Genomic DNA, 22468 nt, shown 5'->3' on the forward strand with positions numbered 1-22468 from the left:
CTATTGACATATACCATATATGGGCATACGAGGCTGAATTTTAACCTTTTTTCTTCTTCAAATAAAATTTATTCAGAATTCTCAAAGCAAATTAACAAACTATCATAAGTATACAATACAAATTATTTGATGTGATGGCAATGATACATTTTTATGGTAAATTTTAACCTTGCCAGTTTAGTTTGCTTCGATTATCAAGCCTATAAAGATAATGCAGAATGACATTACTGAATGTGTGGGTATATGTAGGTAGTTGTTTTGTTGGATTGATGTCATTTGAATTGCTAGTGAGAAAATGCTAGTCCATAATAATCAAATTCACATGGTATCATGAGAGGAAAGAAATGTGGACATGCATTCCGTATTTAAATTACGTTTGAAAATAAAATTTGAAGAACGGGTATAGAGGTTGAACTTATGAATAGGTCATTATTATATTATTATATATAATATATATCATATCTATTATAATCACTTGTCACTATCTAAATAATATTGGGTATATATCAATAAGGGTATGTAACATAATCACTAGTTTTTAGATGGGAATGGAGAATATTGTTCTTTTCTAGGATAGTATTTCCTGTACTCTCTCTTTCTCTTCCCAATCCTCTTCATTATCCTTTCTGTCTCTCTCTCATTCGGTCCCTTTTCAACTCACTATGTATCCCCCTCTCTTTTATTCACTAAAGTCTCATCCCTTTATGACCTTAACACATTGAGTTGACCCACTGCAGTCTTCCAGATGTAATTTGTAAATGAGAGTAGACCTCCATACAAATGGTTTGGAAGACACTGTCAAATTAATTCATATTTGATTAAAGAGTCATATTATTCCATTTCAAACCCTCCTTTGCCGAGTTTTCATTTTGTGTAAATCTGTCATTTGTTACGCGCACGATGGTGTACCTCCAGGCCTCATACGACCTCTGAGAGTGGATCATGTAAAATAGGAAACATAGCTCTTCCAACATAAAAATTCACAGACAACAACAATAACATAAGACAAAGATTATGTTCAATATCTCAATGTATTTCAAAAGGATTAAAAAAACACTACACCCATAATTTGTATATAACGTCTGAATAATGATGTTTAAAAAAAAAAGAAGATATTTATATGTTAAAATGACATACCATAAGTAATTGAAATGAAATTAAAGGTACCATCTTACATCGTTGAGTGTTTTAGTACATTCTGCTATTTATAACTGTGCTATGCCCAGTCATATTCGATTGACTGTATAATTTGTGTTATTTTCAATTATTAGATTATAAATGTAAAATGGTACCTTTAATGCGTACAATATTAGACCTTTGTGAAATATGAAGAAGAAGATATCACACCTACACATTTGAACCAATATCCCTGCAGAATCAATTTGCACTCGCTCAAGAAAAAAATTCAGATAAAAATAAGGCAGTAAGGAATAAAAACAATTAAAAAAAGACATCACCATTGTTTTGTTTGTTGCTAATATTGGCTCATCAAAATGAATTATAAAGTATACACAAAGAATAAACAAGGCAAGCTGCAACTATCACAAAATTCAAGTTATGACTTACTTGCTCCCGCCTTCTTTGAATAGAAATTCATATAAAATAAATGTGATTTCATTTGCTTGGCTGTAAGACACAAGTTTCCGAATTTATAGACAGTATACTTCTTCCTTAAATACAGTGATAACATAATGCATCCTCCGTTCATTGATTCTACGTTGATCCACGATGGGTGTTAACTTGAAACAGCGACAGATTTGAATTTCAGAATGACAAGTTTGAAGACTAGCAAATTCAAGGCAAGTATAACATAGAGTTTTTGAAAAATCACCAGCAGTCTCAACTAAATTTATTTATGAAATACTAGTCATAAACTTGCTTGAAAAATGAAAATGCTTCAAAACATGGCTCAGATTGCATCAGAGAGCACCGAACACCCTAGCTACCAGGAACTCTGTGCCTTGCACTCATCATATGTGCTTCAAGCACCTCATTTCATACTCCCTCCAAATTGAATATTTGTGTTTGTTTTTTGTTTTTGTTTGTGGATCACTCTTGGAGTCATGTAGTTGTGTAGTTACTGTATACTGTACATGTAGATATGTCAGGCAAGTTAAATAGCTCTTTAAGATATCAAGAGTAACCATTTAAGGAAAATGTGTGCATCAAATGTTAATACAACTGAATTTTTATCCATCAAACTCTTCAGAGTATATCATTTGTTCACAGGTTTGGTGTGACAGGACAACACAAACATACAGATTACATGAAAATTATGAAATAATATCACAAAAACAGGCTTGTATTCTTTGAAATTTACACACCTACACTGGTAATGAAGATATAATACTTTCATAATACACATGCATACTTTATCAAATGCTTCTCATAAGTCTTTTTTTTAAAAGAAGCCTCAAACTCAACCGGTGCACAATAAATTCAAATATGCGTCTAGCTGTAGCAATATGTAACTTGATTAATTATTGTCATGAAAGATTCATGTAAACTGCTTTTCATGCTCCTTTTTTTTCTTATATCGGTTTCTATCAAAATGACACACTTTTAATGCATAACGGTCAATATTTACAAACATTCAGTCTAAAAGGTTAAGTACTATTGGCAACATCATTTTAAAAAACTAGATGGCCATGAAGGAATCTATTAAATGCAATTGGATCCCAACTAATTGTGTAATGTTGTGTACCGAAATCACAGTGTGTGAATTGTAGCATCATGTGTACAAATGCATGTAATTTCAGCTACATCGGGGCAAGTAGGATAAGTGGTTGTGTTTACATTTCAAACATCTTCAAGGAGCTTAGTAAATATTACTTTTCTTTTCAAAATGCTGTATGATTAGATGTGAAAAGTAAATAACATCCGTCCAATTCTTGTTTTCGCCTATGTTCCATGAGTCTGTCAAAACATTTCAGAACCTTTTTTAAGCTTTCAATTTTCTAGAGCCAAGTTGTTTGTCATTATCATAGATTTTGCTGATCGAAAAGAGAAACAATGATAGCTCAATGATGCTTCCTTTCACGGCACCACGCAGTGGAACTCATAACTCTGCAAGACTGTCAGTGGATTGTAGATAGGCTACCATGAGGCAGTGTGCTTACAACTTTCTAAGAATTCCTTCTAAACAGGTGCACTAGTAAGTAACCATCTGATCTAGAAGTGCTACGCAGTACATGCTTCATGTCAAAGCACAAGTAGCGCATCACACAGATTTTGGACAGATATGCATCATTTCAGTGATGAAGCTAATATTACTTAGCAGTGAAGAAAAGGTAGCTGACATTTATTTTTGGACATTGAAACTTGCAATCAAATGAGTACTATCTGTACAGCCATTTCATAAAATTATTCTCCTTAAATTGAAGAGAAAAGAATGTTCAGGTAGAATGTACATGTAGTATGAAGTCTGCTACAATGGTCATGCAGTCTGTACATGGTGTACATTTCAATGGATATGAATAATACAAAGTAAAACACATGCAGATATTACTCAAATATATGACATATACACAAACTGTCATTTCAACTTGTCATACCTTTTGTGAAGTACACTGTATTTATAATTCTATTCATATACCGGTGTTCATTTTAAGTTTATGAGTGAATACAGGTATAATTTGATGGCCAGTTCAAATGATTCATTTATCAAAAGAATACACTTGTAATGTGATTAACTGATTATACTATGAAAGCTATCTCAACTGGGAAAGCACTGGCAAGAACCTCTTGTAAAATGAGTTTGTAGTACGAGATTTCAATTGAGAGAGATCTTCATAGTCAATCTAATACAGGTATTTAGGAACAAGAACGTTTACCCTACGTCGTATATTACAGTGATCAGGAACATCAAAATGAAAGGGTAAATTCTTGTACGGAGACCTGTATACAAACCTTATAAAATATTTTCTAGGAATTCTTAGTTACAGTGTAAACATATGGTAGTTAATAAATAGTTACTTCAGGAGTTCAGAGTCAGCCTCAGAAAATTGATCTTTAATGTTTGTGACTTGTTAGGATGACCCCCCTTCATGTAATTTGTTTTAACTCTCTACCAGCTTTGGTCATCCAATGAAACAAACAGGACTGCCAAAGTAGACTTTTGTCACACATCCACTGCACACTATGTATACTCCAAACTATATGACTGTCCACTGTCCAGGGTTTGGATCCTTGGTGAAAAAAAAAGTTAATGTCTTTTTTTTAGTCATTAATAATTTTCATTATGATGACGAAATGACAGATGAATCGATTTCAAACATATTATTCTCATAATGCCGTATTTAGAACTTAGAAGAACAAATTTCTATGTACGTGTACAAGTAAATTTTACTACTGGTTACAGTCAGATCAGTAAGATCACAAATACAAACCCTAACTGCTGTTACTGCAGTTCTCTCAAATCTACTTAAAAATTAAACAAAAAGAGGTATGTTCCATGTACAGTCAAACCTGTCTAAAGCAACCGCCCAAGGGAAACACAAAAAGTGGTCTTTGAATACAGGTTTCTTTAGTACATGTTTCAATGAGAAACCATTTTCAAGGTAAACAAAAAATGTGGTCCTTGTAGACAGGTGGTCACTAAAGCAGGTTTGACTGTACTTGCATAATTACATTACTTGAGTTAATGAAAATCAAAGCGTAAATAATCAAAGAAAGACAGTACAGTTGTAAGTTGATATTGCTATTCAATGAGAAAACAATTTCTCACAGGTAAAACACAATACTCCAATCCCAGGTGGGCATTGTGAAAGAGAAACAAATGAAAAAGTTAGATCAGAAGCTGAAAACCTCTTTACAACTGTGTGAGAATGAAAATGACAGGCATTAATTACAATTACAAGGTTAATTGGCTAACCTCACGTTACAATTTCAATCCTTACATTTTATTTAAACAGTCTTAAATCTTAAAGGTACTTTGTTCCATTTGCAGGCCCCAAAAATGAAAAGGTTAGATTCCAACGGCATCAGATAAGTTTAGAAATTCTCTAAAACAGGGGGGCTTGAAAATGTCTTTAAGTGGGAAAATAACGACTATTAGTTGTCGAATCGACTCAAGACATATAGAGCCAGTAAGTAATAGTCTGATTTTCAGACCATTGTTCCGAATGGTCGTACGTTTTATGCTGCGCATAGATTCAATCAGTTTAATTTTGACCATTACAAGAAGTGGGTTATTGATGGAGACAAATGCTCATTTACCCTTTACAGCTCATTTTATGTATGTTAGTACCAAAGAAAAAAAGCCAGTCAGTCACTCAATAGTGTCTAACAGTGAAGTCTAGCAAGTAAACGGGTTTCCTAGCATAACTTGAATATTAGGACACTGCTAACGTTTAAATTTCACAGATAGGACATACAGTATATGACATATTCATAATTCCTGCAAAGTTCTACAGAATTTGATGTTGGCTGCAAAAGCGACATACATGTAGTATCTTTAAACTCCCCAAAATAACGCCATGATCGACATCCACCCAATGTCATTGTAATCGATCAGTTACATGTATGATTACCATGTCCTATGAAAACAAAAATGAATTCAAATCAAAACAAAATGTCCAGGTGGTTACCGTGAAAATTTTGTTGAAATAATAACATGTAGTTCTAACAAAATCTACATGATGCTCAGTTTTCTACTTCTAGTGACTTGCATCTAGACATGGGTTGGTTTGTCTGATAATTCAATACCAGGCTCTTCAGTTTCAGTTCCTTCAGTTACGACTCCACCACCTTGCTTGGCTTTCTGCCACTGTCTGATCTCATTGTATACATCTAAAACACCTCTGAACAGACTCATCACATTCTTGGTAATGAACGTTGATATATCAATATCATGCTTGAACCACAGGTAGCAACGAATACACAAAAAAGGAAAATTAACGAGGAAAAGATAGAGAGCCGAGTTGACAACAAGGATAATTTTGAAGTTGTTTTCTTCTGCTTTCCGCTCGCCAACGATGCGTAGGATAAAGAGGGGAAGCGCGGGAAGCACAAAACAGCAGCAGGTGAAGAATTTGATGGCATGGTCCATGTTGTATGACAACAGGATATGGGTATCCCCAACAAAGAGTAGCCCAAGAAGCATGAGACTGTCAAGAACATCAATGCTAGCAATGGTGCCAAGCTTCTCCATCAGTAGCTTGTACTTAGAATTGTGAACTTCATCATGGTGTGCATATGCTAGAAGGAGGAACACTGGTCCAGTCAGGGAGAGGATCACCTTGATTGAAGTGGATGAATAGATGTCGCTTTCATGAAGTTTAACAGCCCCTCTGAGTTTGACAAGGTTTGTCATGTTATAATAGCCAGTGCTAGTGAAATCCTCTGCAAATTCACCAAACATGTACCAAACTTTAGCCACAAGGATGATGCTGTAAAATACCCATGAAAAATAGGCATACTTCACCTCACCGGCAAAGATGGTTAACCATTTTTTCACACCGCTTAATTTTTGCTCTGGGGACTCGACTGGCTCCTTTGAATTAACATTTCTACTGGATAGGACCAGACCAGCTATCCAGATTGCAACAATCACAACATCTGCACCTATCCACACCCATCTTGCAGGATTTTCCTCATCAAATCTAATGAAGAAATCGTCAAGAAAGGCTGCTTGCAAAATCAAAAGAAGGACAGACAGGACTTTGGATCCCACATCCAACAGTGCAAGTCGCTTGATGAAAATCATACTTTGTTTCTGTGGCTTGCAAGCATGGAAAACAGTCTACTTTGGTGAGATGATTATGTAGATCTACCAGTTTCTGTGGCAAAATATAAAGGAAAAAGAAATACAAAGATGAATACTTTGTTCCATTCAGTGTTTGAAACTCTATTTGGTCGATTCCAAAACTAAAATTAAAAATGAAATGGCCGCTGCCAATGAGGCTCCAGAATTTATTCCTCGAATGCATGGATTCTGGTTTGGGGTTAAAACTTAGGATTTGCATTTTGTTTGTACCGGAGTGTTGGCTCAGTCAGTAGAGCCTCCGCCTCACAACCAGGAGGTCGTGGGTTCGAACTCCGGCCGCGTCATACCAAAAGACGTTAACAGATGGGAGTTGTTGCTACCTTGTTTGGTGTTCAACAATAATTAAGGGATAGAGCAACGTCGATCTGGCGCTGCTCAGTGGCTGCCGTGCTCACTATCAATTGGGCAAAAAGAATTTCTGTTTCAGTTTAATAAAATTTGGAGTGGACTTTAAAGATAAAGATCAGTTCTGGTCATGTGATTGCATTGTGAAAGAAACGTTGTGGAATCGATCAGAAAAGGTTGATCATCTAGCATATTTTATTGGTTTTTACTGCAAGGTTCTGGAATCACCAAAATAATAAGAAATATGGCCCAGTCCTCGTAAAGTTATAAGCACTGTACACAGAATAATGTATATGGGACTACGCACATATGCGCGACACGAGCGTTTATCTCTCAGTCCAATAGATAAACTAATTTAACCAAATATTTCAATTAGTAGGCGATTTCCCTGCAAAATTTTTATCATCATGTATTAGTCAAAACATATTCTTTCACATGATTGGTAATAAGAGCTTCCATTTCATTTTTTGAGAAGGGGGCATTTCCAAAACTGGTCTTTACCTTTAAAAGATTATTACTATTATTATCAATATTTCGGTCTAATCTCACTCAGCTCAGTCCAAATAAGTTATTTATTTTCTCTGATTTTCCTGCTTTTATTTGAAATCGAAATGTATTCTGTGCAGTAGACTGGTCTATGTCAATAAGTATAATTATATCCCTTCTATGAATATTCATGAGTTTTCTAAATACATGATTGGTCAATTGATGGTCACGTGATAAAATATAATTTCACTATTTGAAACAAATCTCTGTCAGAGCTCTGAATATTTTCCACTATTTTTTCATGGGCAGAACTGCGCATGCTCTATGAGATTTTCAGGTATAAAAGCATTGTGACGTCAAATCATGTTCAGTAAAAAATAATGCGCAATTAGCGCGTCTCGATAAATGCGCGTTAATATAATTGTGCACAGGTTAAATTGACAAATTCAAACTGATTATAAACTTCTCCAATACCGCCGGCCCAATGTGGGTGACATAAGAATAAAGTTAAAAACCATAATGCCAGCCAATCATTAATCAAACGTTCGGATCGTTAACGAAGTGATATAAAACAAATATAGAGGTCTACCAAGCATTTAGTTCGTAAGAATAGTGGAAATTATATATCTTCGGAGGGACTGCAATAGTTACTATTTCTTCCTCAGGGCTTTGCCCTCGGAAAAAATAGTACTTTGCCAGTCCCTCCTCAGATAAATAATTTCCACTATTCTTTCTCACAGCTTCGTATATTTGTATACTATATCACAACACACACCACACATAGCCTACAGCCACGCCCAACTTTCAACAGTTTTTAAAATCAGTCCCCTGCCCTGTACTATGTAGTCTGTAGGCTGTAATTTTACCTCACTTCAAAAGGGGTTAAGGGCCTACCGTATACCGCACCCTCATTCCCTGGCTATACTAGAGCTAGAGTAGAGTCTACCTTTAGTATATTTCTAGTCTAGTTGTATATACTAGAAAACATTTAGGCTGCAAATCCGACTCAAAGTCCAAGTTAATTCCAACTTGATTGAAACTTGAATTTCAAGTTGAAAGAAAGCAATTTAAGTTGCAGAAGGATTGCGTCGACATGTAAATCATATATACATATTGGCTACATATTCACAATACTGTACTGGTACCTTCAATTTGTTAAAGGGTCTTCTACGATCTATAACATTTTTGATCTCACCTTCGACTTCAAATCTCTGTTTGTTCTCAAGCGCAGCAAGCGTAGGCTCCCGCTCGTTCGATCAGCTAGCTCTGTGTACCGCCGCTTATAGTAAAACAGAATTGAGAGATATTCTAGCGCGTCAGTGTTGTAACCACTTCGCACTCAAATCCGTAGAGATCAGTGACTCAAACACTTAGCTAGACAAAAATCGGGGACTCCAAGGAACAAGCTGCGCTATGTCTCCCTACACAAGCTATGTACATTAGTTAATGCTGCGCGCTAGATAACTATATTACGCGCGCCTGGGTATTTCCCTGAATTGACTGTTGAACTCCGTGCATGCATGCCCTATTATGCCCTGCTGTCGCAATCACGATCACGAGAAAGTCTGAAGTCTGGAATTGCACAATCGCTCTGAAATAGACAACTTGTGCTATTAATAAAACAATACCAGTATTGATACGGAATAAATCGCTATAAATATGAAGAGTCTCGTTGCAATGTCATTTTACAATAACAAAAGCAAACGCGATCAGGGTGGTGTCGGAGAAGAAGGAAGATTTCTCAATTCTGATCATCTGCACACCAAGGGTTGAAGGAGTTTGTTCGAACCACCAACCGAAGCAAGGAAAGACAGAACAGGTGAGCTGAGGGGCATATATTTAAAAAAGCAGGGTCCTTAATTAACAAGTCGCAACAATATAACTGAAAGAAATTAAGTGAGTTGATGCTTGACAGGTGATCTGAGAAATTGCCAAGTGTGTAATTGGTTTACTATCAGTTTGCTTTTTAAATCTTCATTTAAAAAAAATGAGTATATATATATAGATCTATATATATATATATAATGGAAAACTGAAATTAAGATTTATGTTTAATACACAAAGAAAGTTAAGCTTGAAATTCTGAGAAGAAAATTGAAGTAATTAACTAATAGGTGAATCATAGGCTATTATGGTAATCAAGTAATTGGGTGTCATGGTATAGAAATAATGTTTATCTGTGAAAAAAAATAAAAATAAACTAGACATGTAATACTTGTTTGAAACAAGTATAGGTGGGCTGGTCAACTAAAATTTGAGACAAAATAGAGCAAAAATAAGCAAAATACTGCTTCAAAATTCTTAAAAAACAATATCATGTAGATTCATTACGTGAATCAAATTCACCTTCAATAGTCGTAACACGCAAATTATGAAATTTCTGACATGAGGCCTTTAATCGAAATTTCACTCTGATGACGTCATCAAAATGAAAAATGGTTATTATTAAGCTTGTAGAAAATTGTCTTAGCTACAACATATTGAAATTTTGAATAAAATCGATCAATATTTACAGAGATACAATCAATTTTCCAAAAATATGCTGACTTCATAATATGCAAATTCGTATTTTTAGTTCCAAGGCCATTATGATGATGTCAGAATATTTTTAATAGCCAAATGAGACATTGAATCATATCTCCAACTCATTCTCTATCAAAATATGAAAAAAAAATGGGGGTCCAGGTGCATCCCAAAAGAGCTATAATGGATTTTCTATAGGCATGTTTTTGCCCATATATGTTATGTATTACAAGGGCTCGCGCGCACGGACATTTATCTTGAATGGACGCTCATCTTGTTATTAATGGTCATAAAGAGATGAACATGGTATCAAATTGTTCGAAAAAAAATGAGAAATATCATGAAAGAAAAAAAATGGAGATTCTATGTTGTGTAATGGTGTTACGCGCGAAAACGCGCGCGCATGCGCGTGTGCGCGATTTTTTTATAAAATGCTTAAAATGGCCTGAAACGTATGCAAAATAAATTTGAGACGATTTTGAGCATTTTAATATTTTGCGCGCGCACTGACGCGCGGACGTACACGCATGTGCGCGTTTTTTTAATCTGAAATTGACCGGACTGATATTGACCTTGATCATGATAAATATAAAGGAGAAATAACTTTTGGTTATGAAGATATGATCATGAGTTTATTTTCAGAAAATTTCACAAAATGGCGCCTAGATGACGTCATCAGTCAAGGTCAAGGTTAAAAACCTTACCGTGCTTTGTCCATATGCCCATACATATATGTGCCAAATTTCAATTTATTTGATTAAGCCATTTTCAAGTTATCTTGCTAACAAAAAAGTGGTAAGAATTAAGAAAAATAAATAATAAAGAAATAAAGGCGATTTTAACAAAAATATAAGGTGGTCTGTATTAGATACAGCCCACCTGAAAATCTGTGAAGATCTTTTAATGAAGAAATTGAGAAATCAGGTCCAGGACACTAAAATATTAAGAAATGTTCACCAAGTAGCCAAGGTATATCTACTCTAATAATGAGTAGTAGGTTGTATATCACTAGTTACGGTGTTCAACTTCAAGTAAATAGCTTCTGAATAATTTATATTTTCATAGGACTTACAGGACTGGTCCTCTTTTCTTTCAAAAAGAAGAACTAAACAAGCAAGAACATGGTGCGACGAGAAGGAACTCGCTTTGGTGTTAGCACTGGTCACAGTGTGAGGAGATCGGTCCAGTCTCAGAAGGCTGTCCATTCTAGTCAGAACATTGTTGTGAAGGCCACCGCAGATGTGATGCTCAAAAGGGCACAGAAACAGGCATCGGCTGTGGTTGAAAATCATCTGCAGAACAGAACATTAAACCTGAAAGGTAAGTTATGAAAGATAAATACTCATTGTTTGTTGTTGATCAACTTCTTTTTCTCAGAACTAGGATTTATTTTGATTTACTTATTTGTATGACATTTTTCAGCGTATATATGTCTAACCTCAAGTACCGGTATACTATATAGTTTGGGTTAAGTCATGATGTTTTTCTGAGATTTGAGGAGAATTTTATTTATAATAGAAAGCCGAAGAGGATGTTTGTAATTATTATACTTTTTCAAATCAAAATCGCTGTTTCACTTACTGTTCACAAAAATATCTCTTTTGTTGTACAAGCATACTTAATTTGACCATTAATCATACTGCGCTATTTTTATTTTGTTTTTGTACAGGTTTCAGTAATGAAGCAGTTATTCCGTTTTCCCTCAACAAAAACAAGCGATGGGAGGTCATTGATGCTCTAAAAAGTGACATTGGAAATGTCTGCTGTCATGGCAACCGCATCACAGTGAGTGAACATCATATTGGTGTTGGCAACCCAGACGATAATGACTGCACCGCTGTCTACGATTCCATGTCAGCAAAGTCAAAATGCTCTCCGAATAAGACGTATGCGAGGGCAGCTGATCTAGTCTTGAAGGAGACAGAGCCATCCATCGACCAAGTGGCAGCAGATGACAAGGAATTTGGAACCAAGAACCGGAGAAGGCGACAAAAAAGGAGGGTGAAGGTGGATAAAAGAACTGGCATCCAAGATGAGGTGTTCGCAGTCAATGTTAGCTATGCCATTAATGTGGCTGCACCGAAGCACACTTTGTACACATTCCCAAAGAGAGGCAGATCACATGGAATGGACGATGGCGGTGATGAAAATATTGGTAAGTCGTTTGCATTATTGATCATTTCTATATTGTCCTCTCATGTGAAAATGTGTTTTTATCCTGAATTATTATAAATAACAGCTTTGTCAAATATCCACATAACTACATTGATAGAAGAGTAGTTCCCTTGATGTAAATGCACCATTTTTTTAAATTTTTTTTTTTACATACACATGTATTGTTTAACTCATAGCCTGCCATGAGGCTGCGCTATTGTTACGCTGCTTCTTGCATGCTAGCAAACATTCCTAATAGCAGTTATTGTTCATGCCCATTGGACTGTGCCTAGTGTTTTGCACGCGGTATTGTTAGTACCATCGCGTTAATCCGATTATCTCGTTATAAATCTGGTACTGGGGGGATTAGCCCTGTGGCAGGATAAGAGTTAAGGAACTTTAGATATTGCAATGCCATAAATTCTTACAAAAACACAACGTGATTTATATATATTTTTCATATTGTTGTTAACAGTCCTCCAGACAACCAGGCAAGGAACAAAGAAAAGGAATAAGAAAATATCACGCGACATGTACGATGACCTCGACTCTCTAAGAGACTTTGATGCAGAAGAAGTCAGCTACTGCAGTGAAGAAGATGACGACCAAGAGCTCACAGATGAACCCAGATGTATTCCAAGGTCAAAGGTCACAGCTGCCTTTGGAATGTTTGCAGTGGCAGCAGATCAGCAGACAGGATGTCCCATGCCCAAAATGAATAGTCGTCCTACTCAGGGTGCATGGACCAAAGAGCACATATTCCAGACTGGGTTTGAAGAACCTCAGGAATCTGGAGGAGAGACTTACTCGGAGGTAGAAGACAATGCTATTGTAAAGCTTTCGATCTCAGCAGACAACCTCCTGCCCGAATTCCTCCGAGGCGAATTTGCTGAAGATTATCAAGAAGCCTATTGCTCTCCTCAGCGATTTTCTGTCGACATCACAGATAGAGTCATGAGTAAAGTACGGGAAATCTTAAAATATGGGAGCTATGTGTCAGATACTCTGTGTTCAACAGGATACCAGGTTTTCACGTTCTTCTCTCTCCCAACGCAAGAAGCCTGTCAACAATTGGACATTTCGGCAACAGTCGTTGGAGAGCGATTTAATCAGATGGATGCTGAAAAAGTCCTCTACGGATATCGAGATGAGATCAAATGTTTGTCAGATGCAGTGGACAGGATTGCAGAAGTTGTCGCGTACAAAGTAAAATACAGGTGAGTAGGGTATTTAATGAATCGAATGTTGTATCAGGGTATGTGAGTTTAAACTCACATATCCCTGGTTGTATTAAGATAAATATTATAAAGTTAATATTACATATACAGGATTTTGACGGGGCTTTCATAAGAATATAATGCAATTATGAAAGTACCTTCTAAGAAGATTGCCCATCCTGGTTATAACATTACTTCTCATCTAGAAACAATTTCCACAGAATGTCTTGTTCTGAATTCAGTCATATTTTCTTTTCAAAAGGATTCACTCACACAACAAGTCAATGATAGATCCACAAATGCTTTTCAAATGAATAGGAATGTAGATATGAGTTTATGATGTTGGATTGATTGTGCTTTGAGTATGAAACCAATGTGACTCAATCTGTTTGGCCAAGTGAACTGTAACTTGAATAAAAAAAGGTTTTTAACATGTTTTCCACTTAAAATTGAAATTATCTGGACAAAATATAATAATTGAAGTATAAACAGGCGATATTAGATGACTTTAAAGGTAATACAAAGTTTTGGGAAATTTTGAAAGTTGGGTGGATAGTGATTCTTTACAATTTTGATATATTAGGATGCCCCTGTGGATGTATTATAAGCACTAAACAAATTAACGCCTAAAACACTTCTGCTTTCAATAAAAATTGAATATAAAAATTTACTGGTGCTCCCGGTAAATTTTGATAAATTTCAAATAGCGCCTACGGCCGTACAATGGTAGCTGCGACCATGAAAATCTTAGAATATGTGGTTGTGATATATAATTTCCAAACAGAAATAGCTAATTGGTCGATTTTAGTCAAGAAACATTGTTTCATAGCTAAATTGATATCTTGACCTTGAGAGGGAGCTATACAACATAAAGAGTTTATTATTTATAATTTCATAACTTTAGACTCGATTTTTACCGGGACAATGATCAATGAATATTGTAGGAACGCATATGCTTCCAATATGTTAATTTGAACAAAATTCATGACCCCATACCAAAACTTTGTAATACCTTTAAGATATAGGGAGGTATCTAACAGTTTTATGATATAAATATACATGATTACTTTGATTGCTGGGATTAATTGTTTTTTATTTCTCCTTTCAGGTGTCAGAATGAGGCTGAGCTCAACACGTCTCATCAAAACAATAAGGCGAGAGGTGTTTCCCTGCCTACTATTGGAAGCTTCTTGAATTGGGAAAGTGAGACTGAGACACAGTCACAACAACAGATGTGGAAACAGGTAGACGCTATAGCTCAAGCTGAATTGATTCATCATTTTGGGGGGTTTTGATGTCAAAAAGGAATCATTATTGTACACTCTGAATTTATACACTCTTGTGGTTTAATTTGACAAATGTGGAAATGAGATAATACAGAAATACACTAATTACAACAAAGACTTGCATATGATGTATTTCTTATCAGTTAATTTGAATATTTCCTATCCCATGTGTTTATTCTTATAATCTCCATGTAATTAGCTGCAGCATGTCATACTGCGGAAGGAAGCTGTACTTGTATCATCAGAAAATGACTCTGGTTACACCTTGTGTACCATCTTTCTTTATGATTTATCATTCTTCTTCTTCATCTTCTTCTTCCTCCTGTGTTGGAGTCAGGTTCTCAACAGTGCATTCCACTCTTGGTGCAATATTACCAAGTGTGGGGGACTTTAAAAAACCCAAACATGAGTCTTTCTGACAAGGGTACTGACAAGTTTGACAAGTCTGTCAATGCATATTTCAATGTGCACAATTTCTTTAGTCTTGACTTCACAAACCACCTCCTGAGATGCCACAAGGCCATATTCCACTCCATTTAGACCAAAGTTAAACAAAATCTTTTGTAGAAGCCGGCAGAGTTCTGAAAATATTTTTCTAACTTCATGTTTCCTTGTAGATTGTTACAAATGAGGATGCGAAACGCAAGGAGGATAAGACCAGTGAACAACAGGTCCCTGCACTCTGTGAGGACCATGAGGGCGCTTGTAGGATCTGCTTTTCGGATGTCTCAGAGATGTGTCCTGGTACTTGTCTACAACCATGCAACCACTTGTGCTGTGATGAGTGCTGGAAGGGATACCTGATCGCCAAAGTTTCGCAGGGAAATCCACATATCACCTGCCCAGTAAGTCAAGTAGATTAGGTTTTTTTCAAACCTTCGACTACTGAATTCTTTAATGGCCATGGGCAGACCTGCCAACCAGTACGATTTAGTCGTATTTCGTCTGATTTTTAGAAGTAAATACGACAGTACGATTTTCCTCAATATAATACGATTTTCAACAAAAAAAACCACAAAAAAATTGTGTGTGTGTGCCATTTTCAATGGCAAAATTCCCACTCTGTCCTGTAAAGTATCCTACAAGCATCTCACATCGGCAATTTGGGGATGTTCATTGTTTCATTGAACACAACAGTTGTGATGAAATCGTGCATATTAAACCAATTATCCATTAAAAAAATACTTCCGCGTAACAGTCTGTGTATATTTTTAAGAATACAACTTTTGTCAGTAAAATACAACTTTTGGGATTAAAGAATACAGTTTTTAAACTCCAGAGGTTGGCAGGTCTGCATAGGCTTTAACACAGGAGCCACCCGGTTCCCAGAAGCAATGATATAAGAAAGAAATTTGCTTAACTGCCACTATTTGAAATTGGCTTTTTTTTAACAAGCAACATGTTATGCTGTCCAGGGAGTGGCTAAATCTCCAAGCTATTGTAGGTCCACAATGAAGGTGAAACAGTTACTGATTCTAGGTCATCATTAATTCTGACTCATTAATATTCGTCTTCTCCAGTAGAACAATAGATGCAATGAGCACTATTAACTTATTTGATACATGGTTCCATTTCTCATCTATGGAGTGTAATTTTTTCTTTTTTCATGTATCTTGATGAATATATTTTTACTGTGTATTGTGTAATAACTCACTGAAAAACATATTCATGTGATTTCTTACAAATGTAATCTGGTTTCTTTTCTTCATGTTTCATACTTAAATATTTTTGTTATTTGTTATTTTCTTGTCGGCAATGTGAAGTAAATCATATATTGCCTGATTTTTAACATGATACATTGATGTATGAGCCTTCTCTTATTTACCTTTTTGAAGGAATTCAACTGTAAGGTGCCAGTTGACCGAGTGACCGTGATGTCTCTGGTGCCATACAAGCTCGCATCTTTCCATCGGCAACAGAAGATCAATGCTACGGTAGCCAGTGACAAGCATCTACATTGGTGTCCTAACACGGGGTGTGGACGTGTGGCTAGATTCACTGATGTAACATCAAAGGGAATGACCATCACTTGTGAATGTGGCTTTGTCTGGTGTTCCAAGTGCATGCAAGAAACCCACTGGCCGGCGACCTGTGTCCAAGCTACTACATACAGAGCAGATAATGCTATTGTCTGTAAGTGTACACATGGCTCCTTTGGTTGCACTATGCTTCTGTGACAATTCCTTCAAAGATCCATATCCTACACCAAATTCCTAACTTCAATCCTGGATCTAAACCAGAACCCTACATCTAATCTAAAACCCAATTTTAACCCTAACCCTATCTTTGATGAAATAAAGCGTGGAGCAATTGTTGCCAGAGGAAATGTCTGATCAATCACAATATATACTGCTTTGTTGCATGATCTAGATGACATTCATGCCTAAAATGTGTCTTACTTTATGTCTGAGCAACGTACTGTGAAGGTGTTTTTTTTAATGGAAGGTGAAAATATTAGCTATCTCAGTTTTTTTTAATCAAAGTATTTCAAAATATTTCGCATACCGGTATTACTAAATAATGTAATGTTTACTGCCAGAATGTGTAAAGAGATACACAGCAAAGAGATAATATAGTAATGTTAATTGTTAAAGAGTTTTAGCTCAGGGTATGTAAGTCACATGGGCTGGCCAAAAAGTGTCTTATATTTTATTAGGTAAAAAATTTGCTATTGCTAAATATTTCAGAAGGTAATACATTGTTCTACATGTTGTATTTTTACAGTAAAGTCTGTGAATAGAGGAAATGAAAGCATCATTGACGAGATCAGACACAAGAACTGTCCAAAGTGTAACAATCCAATTGAGAAGATTTCAGGCTGCGATTTTATGACATGTTCCTGCCTATGCACTTTCTGTTGGAGATGTGGAGGACTGAGTTCTGACCATGATGTTTACAAATGCAAACAAGCAACACTTACTCTTGAGGTAAGTTTTATATATAATTCAAGTACATAGATTGGATTGGCCTTGGGGAAATCCATTCTATGAATCAATATGCAATGTGCAAATAAATTTGCACCTCGTATTTGCTAGTTTACTCCATAGTCTCCTTTTACAATGAATTAAACAAGGACACATCAGGTTATTACGGTATAGAATTATTGAAGTTATAATACAATATTTTTTCGTAGAAAATATGCAGATGTTTTCATTTTTGTGGAAATGCTTTACAATGAATAATATTAATGGAAGGGGTCTGCATTATTCATTGGGGTAGAAGATTCAGTCAACATTTTCCCCACAATTGTTGTGTTATTAACCTTGTTTTAATAGCACAGACAAAATAATTGTCAGCAGACTTAACATAGTAGAAATAGGATTATCTATTTACTTTTTTTTTCTTTCTTATAATTCAAGTTGGTTCATGAAAAAGTCATAATGTATGTGTGCATGTGTCATGTATGTTTAGAAAAGAGGGGGGAAAAAGAACCTTTTCCATGTTTGCAAAAAGCAAAAGAAATTCAAATGATTTGATTCTACTTTAAGCGTGTTTAGGTACAGGTGTGGCTAAGGCTGTAAAATACGATGTTTTTCTTGATACAATTTTTTTGGTGGTAATGTTACAGACCTTTGAGTTTGGCAAACAAAGTATGGAGCATGTATACCAGTTCTCAATAATGCACCATTTCAAGAGATCAAGAGTCTACAGTTCTAGGCGGAGTCAACGGGCCCACCAACTGGCCAACAGGGTGGTAAGTACCGATGCTAAGACAGAGACTATATTTGGGCTATTTTGGTCTAATTCCACAAGTTTAGCTTGCCTGGATGGGTTATTACAGATGCATTTTGGCAACAATATGACCTGAGATCTTTTTCACTAAGTAGTCACAAGAACTCTTCAAGAAAAGAAAGGATTGGATGAAGAATCATTTACATTATCTGAATTCCCAATTTCAACCCTAGAAGAAACACTTTATCTAACCCTAAACCTAATCCTAACAATAAAACTAAAATATAAAACACAATTTTAACCCTTACCCTAGATGTTAGGTCTCTTTTCATTATGAAAACATTATGACATTAAAAGAACAACTACATGTCACAGTAAATAAGCAGTTTAAGATCTATGTAATAAGGCATTTAATAACTGAAACAGACATTATACAACTCTTGAACATGTTATTAAAAGTAAAACAATGCCTCACACTCACAGATGGCAGCATAAATACGATGGTGTGATGTCTTCTTTTCTCCTCTCCTTCGAGTCACAAATCATTTCAGTGGCATGGGTTCATATCCCACTGCTGCCACCATGACATTAAGGAACAACTACTAGTTATGATATGTAAGGGGTTTCAAACCATCTCATAAGGAAAAACTGACACTAACAAGACACTGCTCATGAAGGGCGAAGGTCATACAACCCTCAAACATATTACAATTAAAACAGTGCTTTGCAAAGGACAGCATAATACTATGGCGTATAGACAGTTATATGAACCTTGTTATGTGATTTGCTTTCTATAAACTGCCTAGACCAGTAGACCTATTGCAAATATTTCCCCCCATTTTGTGTGTTCAGGCTCTCGCACTAACCCTTGATAAGAGTTCAGAGGAGTGCGACAGACAAGCACCTAACTCAACATCTACAAAGGCTGCAACATTTTCCCTGCTGAGAGGTGCTGAATCTGGGATGAAGCTCTTGGAAGAAATAAACGACTTATTCAAGAATTCTTCAGATTTTCTGCTGGAGGTAGGCCATGTACATGTTTTACGGAAAGACAAGTAACCCAATCGGAAAATGAGCCCCAGCCATAAATTTTTCATTGGGATAATGACATATTCTTGCGAGGAAGGAGTCCAGAATTTGTCTCTTCAAAACTCATATCACTATCAATTGTTTGTTGTTGGTGTTGTTGTCGTTTCTTTTTTTTTTACAAACATGTAAAATGCCTCTGTTTTTACAATATAAAAGCAGCAACAATTTGAGGCACTCCGGATCTTTCACATTTTAGAGATGTCAGGGGTTTATCAAGTCACTATTAATACATAAGTTAGTAGTGTTTACATTATTTTAGAAGTCATGAATGTTTCTTTTCCATAATACCAAGAGCTTTCAAGTAAAACAGACTCGTAAATTTTGCGAGTGGTCTAATTTATTTGGCTTGCGTATTTATGGCAAGCTGTTTTAACATTTGTTCCTTTTTCTTAAAATCAAGAAATGATTTTCTGTTGTAAAACAATACGCAAGCCAAATACGCACATGTGTGACTGAGGCATAACTGATATAGCTCAGCACAAACGCAAATTCTGTTCAATGTCAACTACTAGTACATCTGTTTTGAATTGCAGGCATACTCTGTCTTGGAGTTCTTAGAGATCCTTCTAGAGTCTTCTCCTCCATGTGATCTGAAAAGATGGCTGTACCAGCAAAAAACAAGGCTGGCTTTCATTTCTCAACAAGTGGATGATGTAAGTTTTACCTTCTTGTGAACATTTTTAAAGATAAACTTTGTAATTAATAATAAATTTTGTAATCATGATGATAATAGTTCGTTTTTTAGTAGTATAACACTGCAAAACCTCAATGGACTATGTATGATGACATGTTATGAATTTTAAAATTTTTATGTAAAGGAATTTACTTTTTCTTATGCACCGCAGGAGCAAAAGCAATAGCAATGGATTTAATTTATTTCTAGGATATCACTATAGATCCGTAAATCAAGGGATTTTCATTTTATCAGAGGATTTCTATTTGAAATAACTTTTTTCCAAACAGATCTTGAACCTGAGGATGTTGGATGTTAGGGGGTGTGTGGAGAGAGTCAGGACGCTCGTTGACAATGGCAAGAGCTGTCTGTCTTCTGTAGCCAAAGCAGCTCCTGATCTGAGTGACATGAAAGAAGTTCCAATCAACCTTCCTTTCGAAGAATTTTAGCCACATGAAAGAAGATTGCAGTGAATCAGAGGATGCACTGCACGTTGCCGCTATACTGATAATAATAATAATAATACATAAGATTTATAAGGCGCCAAATCCACTTGACAGTCAAATGCTCAAGGCACAGCTTGTGCAAAAGATGAAATACTTACATGATACATTTATACAAAGTGCAATAGGAAAGGTACAGACATGATCCAATAGATTGCAGCAATCAAACCATTTCAGTGATCCAAATGATCCAATTGAATCAAAGTGTGTGCTTATACTAAGCCATTAACTAGTATAATATTTTCATTGTAGTGGTATAGGATGGTGAAACCAGGCTGTGCCTAGAGACATTCCTTTATATAACTATCTAGTATGGCTCTTCAGTTTTTATGAATTATTGACCATGTAGTTTTTAGCAAATACAGCAACATAAATGAAGAAAGATTACAAAGAGTCCTTTTCAGGACTCCTCAATCCTCTCTCTCTCTCACGTGGTGCACTCGCAAGCCTACTGTACATGAATGAAGAAGCAATGCTGCTGGAATTTACTGAGTAGGTGAGGTTTAAATTTCCTCAAAATTGTATGTGTGTGGCCGGCCTTATGTGCAGTCTTTGCTTTTTGTCCATGGAAGTTTAGACAGTGGTTTGATAATAAATTTCAATTGGGACCTCCTTTGGGAATTGAGACCCAAATGTCAGTCAATGAAAGAGACAGAATTCACTATTTCATTTGTCTAATGGCTGCAGCAAAAGATGTTGGCCTATTCTGGTTATAGATACTTTAGCCATGCCCTGACATAATTTAATCAGAACTTTCTGGGTTTTTTTGTACAGTAAAAAAAGATATTTGACTGAAATTTCTAACACCGAATTCAAGATCCACCCCCTCCCCCCTAAACTTGATTTGATCTAAACTTTAGCCATGCCCTGGCTTAATTTAATCAGAATGGCACGGTCCTGGGTTTTGTTTGTACGGTAAGACAAGGTGAATCACTGAAATCTCTAACACTGAATTCAACTCTCCCCCCCCCCCCCCTCCAAACACTTGATTTGATGTATTAAAAGTGTTGTATGTCACTTAAATAATTAATGGATACTATCAGTTAATTTAGGATTTCCCACATATGTGAACACTTTGAGGTTATCAGCTCTATTTCAATTTCAGTATTTAATTATATTACTGATTTGGATAATTGGTCATTCTAGGATTTACAGAGTTCATTCTGCCTGGTGAATATATCTCACAATCATTGTTAATTATATGGAAGTTTTTTTGATCGCATTATATAATGATCATAAGTATAAATATAAGGATAATTATTTATCATCCATATCAGGAAATTTGGTTTCCACTGGTTACAAAGTAATACAATACAAATATATAAATGAGATATTACAGGACAATGATAAACACACACATATGATAAACATACATAATGAATGAGGTAATAAATGAGTAAGCCAAGGTATAGAGGGTGGTTATAGAGATAATGTCAGATTCCATTTTACAAAATATGAAGCTTACTTATTTATTTGATATGATTATTCCATAATAAATCTTAAAATGATGATAAATACATAAATTATTATTATTATGATTATGATTATTATTATTATTATTATTATTATTATTATTATTATTATTATCGATCACCTTTTCAGTAGTACAAGCATTACCGACATCGTTATTATTGTTAACTTTATTGATGTCACATAGTTACTGGCTCAATCTGTAATCTGGAATATGTTTGAAATATGACAATTTTATTGATACATTGACATGCTACATGAAATGTAATTAATCCTCAGTAGAA

The 22468-nt window shown here is 35.6% G+C and overlaps 2 protein-coding genes across 4 annotated transcripts; one reads left to right on the forward strand and one right to left on the reverse strand.

Annotated features, from left to right (window-relative positions):
• Positions 1-5354: 5354 nt before the first annotated feature.
• On the reverse strand, positions 5355-8899 carry LOC576218. Of its 2 annotated transcripts, none has more exons than XM_003730466.3 (2): positions 8793-8899; positions 5355-6779 (listed from the first exon to the last, which is right to left on the reverse strand). In XM_003730466.3, exon 2 carries the CDS (start codon positions 6704-6706, stop codon positions 5672-5674), a length of 1035 nt encoding a protein of 344 aa, XP_003730514.2. In that variant the 5' UTR covers positions 6707-6779; positions 8793-8899; the 3' UTR covers positions 5355-5671. The 2 variants fall into 2 exon arrangements, with proteins under 2 accessions (XP_003730514.2, XP_030829038.1); XM_030973178.1 differs by having other exon boundaries at positions 8743-8876.
• A 396-nt stretch (positions 8900-9295) lies between these two features.
• On the forward strand, positions 9296-20710 carry LOC576286. 2 transcript variants are annotated; one of them, XM_011670256.2, is made up of 12 exons: positions 9296-9416; positions 11186-11440; positions 11790-12275; positions 12750-13491; positions 14600-14735; positions 15395-15622; positions 16613-16910; positions 17502-17704; positions 18346-18471; positions 19302-19472; positions 20072-20191; positions 20502-20710. In XM_011670256.2, exons 2-12 carry the CDS (start codon positions 11242-11244, stop codon positions 20658-20660), a joined length of 2868 nt encoding a protein of 955 aa, XP_011668558.2. In that variant the 5' UTR covers positions 9296-9416; positions 11186-11241; the 3' UTR covers positions 20661-20710. The 2 variants fall into 2 exon arrangements, with proteins under 2 accessions (XP_011668558.2, XP_781701.3); XM_776608.5 differs by lacking the exon at positions 9296-9416 and adding an exon at positions 9440-9493.
• Positions 20711-22468: the final 1758 nt, after the last annotated feature.

This window comes from Strongylocentrotus purpuratus, unplaced genomic scaffold (assembly GCF_000002235.5).
Source record: "Strongylocentrotus purpuratus isolate Spur 01 unplaced genomic scaffold, Spur_5.0 spur5_scaffold_6, whole genome shotgun sequence".
Classification (NCBI taxonomy): Eukaryota; Metazoa; Echinodermata; class Echinoidea; order Camarodonta; family Strongylocentrotidae; genus Strongylocentrotus; species Strongylocentrotus purpuratus.